Source organism: Borostomias antarcticus, assembly GCF_949987555.1.
Source record: "Borostomias antarcticus genome assembly, chromosome: 4".
Classification (NCBI taxonomy): Eukaryota; Metazoa; Chordata; class Actinopteri; order Stomiiformes; family Stomiidae; genus Borostomias; species Borostomias antarcticus.
Window position 1 is genome coordinate 7,552,206 of NC_140237.1, and position 12,370 is coordinate 7,564,575.

At 43.3% G+C, this 12,370-nt stretch overlaps 1 protein-coding gene across 1 annotated transcript in view; it reads right to left on the reverse strand.

The window, feature by feature from the left end:
• Window positions 1-12,370, reverse strand: part of luzp2 (leucine zipper protein 2) — a gene marked incomplete at both ends in the record, with an annotated part of 155,789 nt that overhangs the window by 53,296 nt on the left and 90,123 nt on the right. The window contains one exon of the mRNA XM_084437049.1: window positions 8,371-8,452. Within this exon, the coding sequence (XP_084293175.1) occupies window positions 8,371-8,452 (82 nt within the window). The remainder of the gene's footprint in view (window positions 1-8,370; window positions 8,453-12,370) is intronic.

The following is a 12,370-nucleotide window of genomic DNA, read 5'->3' on the forward strand; positions in this document are numbered from 1 at the left end:
TGCGCTCCACTAGGGCGTTGGCTAGGCAACGGCACACTTGGGCTCAATCTCCAATCAGCACACCTGAGACTGACGAGCAGCAACCCCTACAAAAGCCTTGTTGACCAGTCTGCCGGTGCCAGAACGTAGCCACCTACTCGGACCCCCAGCTCCCCCCGTGCCTACCTGGAACCCCTGCCCCTCCCGTTGTCTCCCAGGAAAACCCCTCGGACCGAACCCCCTGGACTCGTCCCTCGCCCTGCTCACGGACAACTCCTTCGGATCACGTACATTGTTCTGACGCCTGAGCGCGCACATATTCCAACACCCCACCGTTCATATACATACTGCACCACGCCTGGTTACTCGCATCTACTCATAGCCTAACACTGCACCCACACATAGATATCTACACACGCCACTAACATTTCACCAAGCGCACCACGCACCTTCCCGCATTTCCCCTCCCCTTCATTCAATAAATACGCCTCCTACGCTCCTCGGTTCCTCTGTCTCTGCGTTCGCCTCCCTGGGTCACTCTGGTCTACCATTAACACCAAGAAGCAACCAGGTATACTCGTCTCATTTAACATCTCGATCGAACAGTTGCAAGGACTGCAATTGTATCAGAGCTGCACCTGCCAGAACCCGAGATAAGAGAAGTCACTGGGGCAGTGGAACGAACGAGTGGAGACACTTGGCACATTCGTTACTGGGTGCCGTGTTCTTTTGACAACTGAGGTTAAACAAAAAATGAGCCAGATGAAAGATGATGGCAAGTTGCTGCCTTTAGTTCGACTGTGATTCAGCTTCTGCTTACATAGCCTAGAGTACCATTGTTTGGCTCACTGGATTGTAATGTTCTTTGTTGTTCCAGTATTTCTGGAGATATACTCCTTTTTTTTTTTTTTTACAGTAATGTTTGAAGTGAACGGCCATCTATTTGTTATTATGTTGTGAAGAATAATGATACTACTGAATGTTCTTATAGTACATTAGTATAACAAGGTAACTCAGCTAGTGTAGCTTGTTGGTACTCATGTTGTACTGGACATTGTTTTTTGCTGTTCCAGTAATTCTGTCGTGTGGAATTTATGCTGGTTGGTAAACAGCCCTCTAGGATTTTTTTTGTTTGTTTTGTAAGTGCTACAGTACAGTACCTGTGTGTTCTTACAGTGTAACGAACACAAGGGTTACCTTCACGTGGGTTGTTGAAAAGTAAGGAATAATAAAATGATTTGCAATAGAAATGGATGCGCCTTCCTCAAAAAAATTGATTTGTTGTGGTGCTCAACCAAAAAAATGAACATCAAAAAGGACATCAAAGATGCAAGGTAGCACTCACCAATAAAAGATACATGGACAGATCCTCTATTTCACCTATTTATTTTGGCGTCAATGAAACATGCTAACGTTTCAGCCAGAGGCCTTCCTCAGCGCATGAATGAGCTTGGAATCAGATGGTACAAGTAATGAACCACAATGAATGAATTCACCTGAGGCTGGGAGGGGCAGTAATTACCGGCTCCTCAGGTCCTCTTAAAGAGACAGTAGAGGGATATTTGTTCTGTTGTAGGGCTGGGTTTAAAAAATTGATTTATCGATTCTGAATCGATTCATGAATCCCAAAATCGATCTTTTATTTAATGAATGAATGAATAAATTAAGATATGAATAGTTCATTAATTCATTCAATGATTCATTCATTCATTCATCCATTCATTTTTGGAAATCAGTATCGATACCCAGCCCTAGTATTGATGTGTTGCATAACTTGGCAGTCATGTAATTAAGGTTACAGCTAAAAAAACAGGTTTTAGTAACACTAACCGAATCGATATTGAATCTAATCTAATCTAATTGAATCGTGATAATCGATTCTGAACCTTGTGAATCGGAATCGAATCGATTCTTGAAATTCAACTCAATACCCAGCCCTATTCTGTTGTTATCCCTTTATGGCCAGCTTGGCTTAGCTGTGCAGCACTTCATCAGTTCCTGCAGTAACGAGGCAGTAATGCATGGATTCTGCAGACCTTTTTTGTCACACGTCTGCAAGGCTTGACCCAAGGGAGATTATGTCCCTGAGTAAGGTCATTAGGATTGTCCACGGGATGAAGAGGAGAGTATTCATAGACCAGTGGACCTCAGTGGAGTGACCCAGGGGACTCTAAAATAGGTCTCTGTAGTTGACACAGCCTTGGAGCAGGGCCTAATAACATCACAGTGCCTCAATGCATAGGGATTTCAACAAATGCTGAGGCACTGGACAATAGAAAACTGAAACAATGGAATTGCTGCACAAAATGACACTTTCCTCACATGTATTGTAGTAATTTATGTATCACTTCATCTGGTAGTGTTGTTCATAAAAAATGTAGTCCAAGATGTGGAGCGAGTTGTCGCAGGGCCAGCCCTATGAGAGGGTCAAGAAACACTCCTCCCACTCCAGACCTGAAGACCAGGGCCCCACACTGCACACACTCCACCAGCTCAACACACACAGCACCACCATAAATCACACACACCCCCCCCTCAACCACTACAGTAACAGAAGGCTGGGGAACAGCACTACACTCAGCGGGTCAGAACACAGACCTCTGCTCAACACTCTCCCTGTTCAGTGTGTCCAACCTTTTAGATAACCTCATCTCTCTCTGTCTCATGTCAGCTCAGCTCCAGGCTGGAAGCCACACGCTATGTCAAAGTGTGGCCTTGCAGTCTATGTTGGGGGACAAATGAGAGTGAAGTGGAATTTCATCAGTGGACACTCGCGTACCAGGACAGAGGGTTTACATTTTAGATGTTGGGCTTTGTCTGTGCAAGCCTGTGGGATGAGGGTGATGACCAAGAACTTCATATGGCTATGACAAGGTTAGCAGACAATAGCTATGACAGAGCTAGTAGACACATATTACTACAATCTGCTTATAATGTGAATCTATGGCATTGTGAGAATACATACAGGTATATTGGTACAGGTGAAGGACCACACAAGGGTGTTGTAGTGCAAAGGTTTATTCAAAATTTACAAGCTGTCAGTATATTCATGTGAGCAAATAAATCAAATCTCAGTATGTAAGTAGTGGAACCTTTGAATGTCATATCTAATATACAGGCCATGGTCAAACCCTACACCCCCTCCCGACCGTCACGCTCTGCTACCTCAGGGCGACTGGTTGCCCCGTCACTCCGAGGCCCCTGCGGTCAATCGACACGGTCACAGCTCTTCTCTGTCCTGGCCCCGCAGTGGTGGAATGAACTGCCCACTGATGTCAGGACAGTAGAGTCGCTGCCCATCTTTCGTCGCAGGCTCAAAACTCATCTCTTTAAGAAGTACTACAACAATCCTCCCTCCTAAGCACTTATTGTATTTTATTGTATTATATTGTATTATATTGCACTGTACTTTAGATTGCTATTCATGCACTTTGCCTTCAGCACTAGATTATGCTCTTAGTCACTTGTTTTAGAGAGAAGATGCACTTGTGAGTTCTGGCAAGTAGTAGTACATTGGCTCTTCCTACGTTAAATGCAATTATTGTTAGTCGCTTTGGATAAAAGCGTCTGCTAAATGACTGTAATGTAATGTAATGTACAACTCTGTACTAAGACAGCATGATTGTGTGAGAAAAAAAAGTCCACGGCCTTGTGGAATCCAGTGTATAAAGGAAATGTATATCTTCTCTTGAGATTCATCAGTCTCTTGGAATCCAACATATTGTCCCTCTAGGGATGAGCATCTCCAGCTGACGACACCGACATCGCAGGCAGGGCAATACAGTTCACTCATTCATTCATTCATTCAAGCTTTACTTATACTCAAATTACACTGAGTAGTTATACTCATTTGCAGTGTTGCCAAGTCATTACATAGACCTATATACCTACTGTATATTGGCCAGTAGCCGTTCAATGGACGTACCGTAAGAACGCATCGTTTTTTACGGTATACGGTCTTAGGATTGTACTGTACAACTCAAGGCTTAATGTTGTCCTTTCATACTACTCACAAAATGACTATATGGCAATAAAATAATACAACAAAATGTTATTTTCACACTTTAACAAGAATAGTGTAATACTCTACTTGTGGGTGTTGGTGTGAAATAAGGAGGAAACTGCTGTGTTCATTCTCATAACTTTAGTGAGGTTCAGGGCACAGAAACATCACCATCATTTCTCCCTCTCTCCCCTGCTCTCCACGCTCTCTTTTTCTCTCCCCAACTGTCCCAGACCTTACTAATCAATCCCATGACTAGAGTAACACAGACATCAACAGTCAATCAACTATTATATTGTTAACATTAAATCCATGCTAATCTGTAGGACAAAATAAACATGTAACAAGATACCGCTATAGAGAATATAGAACTTAGGTATTCTGTGACTTACAATATTTAACCTCTTACAATAGTATAGTGTTGACTTTCGTTGTCTTTTATTATTGTCCTTGTTCAGCTCTGCGTTGTGTTTTGATCTCAATAAGAGACGGCAAACACTCTCTCACAAATACCACACAGTCCAGTGTCCCTTTTCCAGGTGTATTCCAAATTAATCTCTCCAACACGGGATTTGAGCGACAATCAAAAGCTGTTTAATTACAGAAGATTTAGCATACAAAAGACGATGGCATCTAGTCTAATGTTCAGCTGGCCTGTCTGTATGCTGTCTGGCCCAAATCAAAGCATCTGAGCTCGGGCAAGGTTCTTATGGTTCGGGGGCGTTCCACCCCTCCCCCCTTCCCCGATCAGACTGGTCTGGGGCCTCATTTATCATTGTGGATACACCCTTTTTAATTTACACCTGATTTTTGTACTTGCTTTTCTCCGCAAATAATGTGATGTATCATGCCAAAACTCAATGGGAAATATTGTGAGATATATACACAATATTTACCATTGAGTGTTGTCATGATACATCACATTATTTGCGGAGAAAAGCAAGTGCAAAAATCAGGTGTAAATGAAAAAGGGTGTATCCACAATGATAAATGAGGCCCCTGGACTGGTCTGGTCTCGCCTGCAGCCCACGGCCTTGTAGTAGATAACCGGCCGATGGGTCGGCGCCCAGGTCTCTATCTCTAACCACAACAATTGGTGTTGTCTACAGAATGTCCCAACCATGGAATGTCACCCTTATCTCATAAGTCTATGGAAGGGAGACACAGTTTCTTACAGAAAACTCCGGCCGACAGCCACACTCAGGGGTCAACATCATAATTAGAAACATCAGGATCAGATTAAACCAAAACATTTCTCTAATAACAGCCATTTTCCTCGACAGCCTACACTTCACAAAAGGAAAAAAATGGATGAAACGGCTACAAGAACAGCATTTTGGCCAAGGATCCAAATAAAACAGTAGTCTACTGTGTTATGGTTTGGGCCGGGTCCACCCCGGCTCGCTCCCAGTCTGGACCCTCGCTCCTGGCCTAGTCCTCTGGTTCACCCCTGCCCCGGACCCCTGGTCCACTCTGCTCGCTCCTTTCTCCCGGTCCAGACCCTCGCCCCGGACCCCTGCTTTGTTCTGCTCGCTTCAGGTTCAGACCCTCGCCCCGGACCGCTGTTTCGCCCTGCTCGCCCCCTGCTCCCGGTCCAGACCCTCGCCCCTGCCCCAGACCCCTGGTTCGCCCTGCTCACCCCCTGTTCCCGGCCTGGATTCCTGACCCTCAGTTCCTGTGCCCCCTGGACCCTCCTACCCTTAGAGACTTTAGCACGTAGTCACCTGTTTTGTTCTGCCTCCATGTGTTTGGCCTTGTGTTCGTTGTCTTGTCTTCTATGTTGGTTTGTGTCCTCCCTGCCCCAGCTCTAGACACCGGTCCCTCACTAGTCCCACATCACTCCAGTCCCTCCACTTCTGGCCCTCTAGCTCCCCCCTCTAGTGTTCTGCCCAGTCCCATTCCCAGTCCCAGCCTCGTTCCCTGTTCCCTTCTCTTGTGTCCTTGTTCCTCTGTCCTTGTGTTGGTGTCTTGTTGGTATCCCTCCATGTCCTTTTCTGGGTGATTGTCTGCACCTGTGTCTCGTTATGTCTTGCACACCTGTATGTTGTTCCTTGAACGTTCTCCCAGAGTATATTTGCCCTCCTGTTTCCTTTGTTCTCTGTTGGTTCATTGTTAATGAATGTTGGTGTTACCTCCCGGTGTTCCTCTGTTTGTTTTTTGGACATTAAAACCTTATTTTTGAACCTGCGCTGCCTGCCTGCTGTCTGCTATTGGGTCCACCAGCCTGAAAACCTAACATACTGTACAGATGCAGAATAGAACGTAGCTACATAATAATTATCTCATTAATAATTATCTAAGTTAATATATGAGAACGCATCGCTTTTTACAGTAGGCTAGGCCTACGCTATACACGAATTGATGCGCTCTGCTCTTACGCGCGGTTAAGATGGCAGCTCAAATACACTTCGCACATATCCTCTGCACCTTGGCAGACAAGCCACAGACAGCTTTGGTGCACTTCGTGCATTGGTAGACGGTTCTGTTCTTGCTGCAGCTTGTCTTCACCATGCAGGCATTTTTTGGGGGGTGTTCTTCTGTGGACACTGCGAGGGGCGCCGCCGGTGGCTGTTTGGATGCCATCCACTCTGCATGCAGCTCTTCAGCTAACTGGAGGATGAAGTCGCGTCTGGGGAGGCTCTGTAGACTATGCGTCTCTCCACCAGTCCCCCGCCAGTCCAAGCTCCCCCAATGAATAATACTTATTTATAATAGCCTACAGTACATAGCACGAAACTGTGCATATAATAGGTTATACATAGCGTGAAACTGCGCATTCCCTATAGCCATTCATTGAACGGCTGGTGGCCGATATAGGTATAAATTAAAAAACAGACACAATATTTTTTTTATTTGAATGATCTTGAATATATTTAACAATAGGGGGTGCAAAGAACACCATTTTAGGAAAAGTCATTGACTGGCGGACTTCAATGTTTTATTAAAATATAGTTATGGGAAAATGAAAACCCATAATCGTCCAATGAACGTCTTTGGCGGTTCTAGTGTTAATCAACATCAAGAAATAAAAAATACAATAAAAAAAAAAATTCTGCCTGGCAGAGGACTATGTATTGTCTCTATAACGTAAACAGCAGAAGTTTACAGTGGTAGTGCAGTCGGCAAAATAGTTCCAGTTCAAATGTAACTGTTTTGTTCGGTTTACTTTGCAAATAGCCTACATTTCACAGGACAGCAGACTGAGACCAAATAAGATTAAACAATGAGCTTCCCGTCTCCGAAAAGGCTACACATATTTGCTTTTGCCTGTCCCTCTCCACTTCCATTGTAAAGACATTTGAGTCAGATGAAAATGTCGATCTAGCTCAATACCTGAGCGATCTGTTTCAGGTTCATGTTACCGCAAATAGGGCTAAATATCAAAAATAGCACACAATGCTGCACTCTTGAACAGCATCAAATATGTAGGCTACCCCATCAACAGGCACACCATCAGAATACAACTACAGACAGCGACTCAGAGATGGAGCTCAAACTTGAAGGTAAACCCAGTTATTTGATTAGTATAGCTGATGACCAAAACTGTTTTAATTCAGATGATGAACAGGCTTCCAGTCATGGCTATTATGTAGTCATAACCTGACGCGGCAGATTAGAGAAACAACGTACTGTATGAGCTCATGTGAGAATGGTTTTATGAGGCTAAAAAAGCTGTCTCAATAAATAGCCTACATGTTTTGGGATGGGTTAAGAGCAGAAGATACCAACCATTTTGCGTTTCACCACCTACACCGTGTGATGTGCCGCCTCTCACTGACAAATAAAGATGTATGTATGAATCCCACTGAGACACATTATGTTTCATTTCATAGATGCTAGCCCTCTAGGCAATGTATAAAAGCATTTGAATGTCCCAATTTTGGAGGTAAAGAAAGAGATCCTTAGAGTTTCTTATTTTCTAGAGGCTTATTTTGGTCTACATTTATAGCTTGTTTTTCTTGCCAAGAATGTTCAGGTGCTGTGGTGTAAGCACAGTTTCATTAAGGATAGACTTCATCATGCCAGACCAGTGGATAGGAAAGGACAAAAAGTGCCTGGGCCTGGTACTGTACATTTGGAAAAAATGATGTATGTACTCCACACTCCTCTAGCATCAACATTATTCATACCATTAAGACACAGCATCTTCATCTACTCCAGCTCTGCTTTTATGAAATGAATAATTTCTCAGAATTCTATCCCCAAGTGTGCACATCATCTTCTCTCCCTTTCTCACTATTCGGTGGGTGAAACACAACTGTTGTTAGCGAGGGTGGTTTGTGTGTTGGTGGATGGGAGCAGTAATGAGCAGAAGAGGCACGCAGGTCTGGGTGACAGGTGACAGGAGCAGTTAGAGGAGGAAAGTGTCGATGGGTCAGGTCTCTCACCGTGGCCTGCTGCTTCTCGGCTTTCTCCGTCACCTCATCCAGCTGCTTCTGCAATGCCGCCTGGAGGGACTTCATCTCCTCCCTGTGAAGGCGACAGGGTGAGAAATACACTTAGCATAATATGTTGCAACTTAGACTCCTGCAGAGGAATGGCACCAGGCCATATCTACCAGACTATGTGAGCCCTGAAGTAAATAATCTGATCTTCAAAAGTAATTTTTATGCAAATGGTTCCTATGAAATATTATGTTCAAAGGTTACTTTTATGGAAATGAACTATTCCCTATGTATTATTAATTTACTTATATACTGCAGTTTATGGAGCTTATTAGGACAACTAGTTCGCAATGTCGGAAGCAGGCTCGAATTTTGGATTTAGACAATTGGCACATGTTACTTAAATCAGACATTTTAATCAGAAGTCAAGTGCATATCTGTAACATTAAAATTCATGAAACCAACGTCTGTATACTAGGGAGCTTCCTAGGCACATGTGGGGAAAAAAGTAAGGAAAAAAAAGTTGGAGGCCTACACTAAGGCCTACAAACCTACACTAAGGCCTACAAAATGTGTATTTACTCCATATAATAAATGCAATTTCATAATGAGTTGGGATGATAGCCTTGCTTCGCCAAACCAATTCACACATGCAAATGTATGACTGCACTCATCTCTGCAGGTGCTAAAACATTCTCCTTCCCGTCTGTACACACAGTGCCTGTGTAGGGTAATGGCATTGTACAGATGCAGATGTACATGCAGGTGTCAAGAGTTTGATTCCTCAAATACTGGAGGAATGCACCCACATCAGAGTAGTGCAGGTGCTGGACCAAACAAATAGACTGTGAAAACAATTAATTACAATATTTACATATAGCTGCAAACAGCAATAACGGGGCCATCATCATCAGCATCATCATAAAACTGCAATTACATTCAATTCATCTGACGGCGTCAAGTCAGGTCCTTTTTAGCATCTCATTACATTAATTGTATTTTGGGACATATCTTTTAGGACCTATTTCTCTGCATGTCTACATGCCACATGGTCATTTTCCAGGCCTTCCATCTGCCTGGAAGATCCACCTTTACCATCAAGTCTCAGTGCGGGGATTGCTTGATAATTCAGCTATCTATGAAGAACACTCACAACTCTTGTTTCTCTCTAAACCTCACAGTTTTCAGCAGAATGCCCCCCTCCCCCCCTACACTTGGTGTAAGTAGGGTATGTACTGTAGTCTATGGATTACTGCACTCTCCCAGGATGAAGTGTTGAGGCTAAAGGCTAATACCCTCTCCCTGGTTGAAGTGTGTAAGCTATAGACTACTCCCCTCTTCCTAGGCTAAAGGTTACTACCCTCTCCCTGGATGAAGTGGGCAGAATGTAGCTACTACCCTCTCCATTGATGGAAGTGGAAGATGGAAGTGTAGGCTAATAGGCTAATACCCTTTTTCCTGGATGGCTATAGCTGATAATAGTTGTTGGCAATTGTATCAATTTACTAGGATTTGCACTTAACGTCTTGAAATAGGCCTTGCCTACTAGGCTACTAATGACGTGTGGAATGTTTAAAACGTCTCAAAGTTAAAATTTGGTCATTTGCATCCAATTTACCTGAATGATTACTTTCTAACTAAAATGGAGTCCATATCAATGGTGGACTGGCCATCGGGATGTTCAGGACGAATCCCGATGGGCCGGTCCTCAAGTGGGCCGGTGTGGGCCACATTGGTATAATTGTAGAAATGAAAATACAATGAAAGCGCAATGGGGGTGCTTCTGCACAACAACACTTATAACGACATCAAAATGGAATCTGATGATTTTGCATCCGATTAGTAAGTTGTAGAGCATGCCATCAGCTACCCACACAAGCAAAACGAACCCCATCTGGCCACAGGGGAAGCTACAGCAATCAATTGTGTTCAACCACGTTTAAGCATTTTGGCTTGGTATAGCGTCATCCTGTGGCCAATTGGCTTGGCGGTTAGGCCTAAACGAGCTAAATGAGCTCTCTAACGCCCCCATTGGGCTTGATCGGGCCAATAATGCAGGGATAGCCTCAGGTGGGGACATGCCTACAATGTTTTGTGGTGTTCCATCCAACCCTTCCGAATTTATACACCTTCATGTGAAAAGCCACGCCCTCATTTGCATTTTATCCCCTTTTAAGCATTTTGGCTTTTTATAGCCCACCCTGTGGCCCATCAGCTTCATCTGTTTCCAGTGACCATAAGACATGTCCTCATACCACTGTGCCCAGTTTAGAAAAAATCGGCATGGCGGTTAGGCCTAAACCAAAAATGAGCTCTCTAGCGCCCCCATTTGGATTGACCAGGCCAATAATGGAGTCTTAGCCTCAGGTTATATCTAGGGACATGCCTACAAAGTTTTGTGCCATTCTGTCTAACCCTTCAGAAATGATACCCCTTCATGTGAAATGCCACACCCTGTGCAATATTAATCAGCTCATAGTTTCTGTTTTATTCAACTATTCAAAAATGTGCCAAGATGGAACTTTAAATATTGGTCCCTAGATTCTGTCTACCAAGGTTCATGCAGATTGGTCAATCTTTCTAGGAGATACATTTTAAGCGTTTTTCAAAAAATTCAAAATGGCGGAAAATCTATATAACCGGAAGTTATGGGTCCTCTAGGCAAATTTGTTTGTCACGAGGAGAGACATAGGTGTGCAAAGTTTCATGTCTGTAGGTCAAACGGTGCCTGAGATATGCCTGTTCAAAGTTCGCCATTTCAAACGGTTCCTATAGTGCCCCCTTTTGGCCAATCGATGTGAGACTTGTTCCATTGCTTCGGGACACAAGCATCTAGCGTTCTGCCAAGTTTCGTAAAAAGTTACCAGTCAGTTATAGGGCCTGCCATAGACTTCCATTGTAGAATAATAATAATAGGAAAGCTACCAATTACAATAGGGTGCCTGGGCACCTTCGGTGCTTGGCCCCTAGTTACAAATGTGGGAACTGTTCAGTGTGGTTACACATTTAAAAGCAAGACATACACACACCCACACACTGGCAAGGAGCTTAGAATACATGGTGTCATCACATGTAATACATCCCATGTCATTTATGGCCTACTGAAAATGTATGTTAATAATCCAAAGTGTCGTTACAACAGCTCATTCCTCTGTCAATATTTGTCAGTAATAATATTTCAATAAACCAATCCAAAAACTTCAAACAACCTGTGGACATTTGTGTTTATTGGTGAGATTGCTACACAAGTTATATCCATCACATGACAGTCATTTAGTAGACGCTTTTGTCAAAAGCGACTTACAATAATTGCATTTAACTAGGTAGCATAATATCTGAGGTTTATCGCATACTGTTTGAGCATGTAGGCGAATCATAACGCATCAGTCATCTCAGAGTTTTTGAGATGGCCTTATAACGACTGAAGGTGGACATAACTTTGGTTGTTGTTGACCATAGATTTGTTTTAACAGTCATTTTCTACATGATGAGATGTTAAAGGAATAGTAAAGGGAAAATGCATGTTTAGCCCTGTTTTAAGGTTACTTATGATCATATACAATGGTTCAGATGAAAACATTGACAAAACTAGCATTTTCGAGAAAGTTGATAATTGCTCTACCACCGTTTTGGTCATACAATGGATGTGGATGGGCATCTTGAAAAATCATTCAAAAACATGTTAAACTCTCGATTTCAAAGAGAAGAAGCTCACCGAGGGTGTAATTGGTGTCCGTTGGTGTTCTGACATCAAATTCGCCGCAAAGTATGAATCCTGTAGGGTTTTATTGATCATTTTATGAAATCCATTGACTTGTATTGACGCGACCGTTGTAGATGTGTAGATCAATCCGCAGAGGTGATTCAGGAAGTGGAACTACTTACGGTAGCTATTTTTTATGTTAGCTAGGCTAGCTAGTTTGCTCACTGCCCACGCTACTCTTTAGCTCACTGACAAGGAAGCCCTAGGCTACAGTTCAGAAAACGCTTATCAAAATGGTTG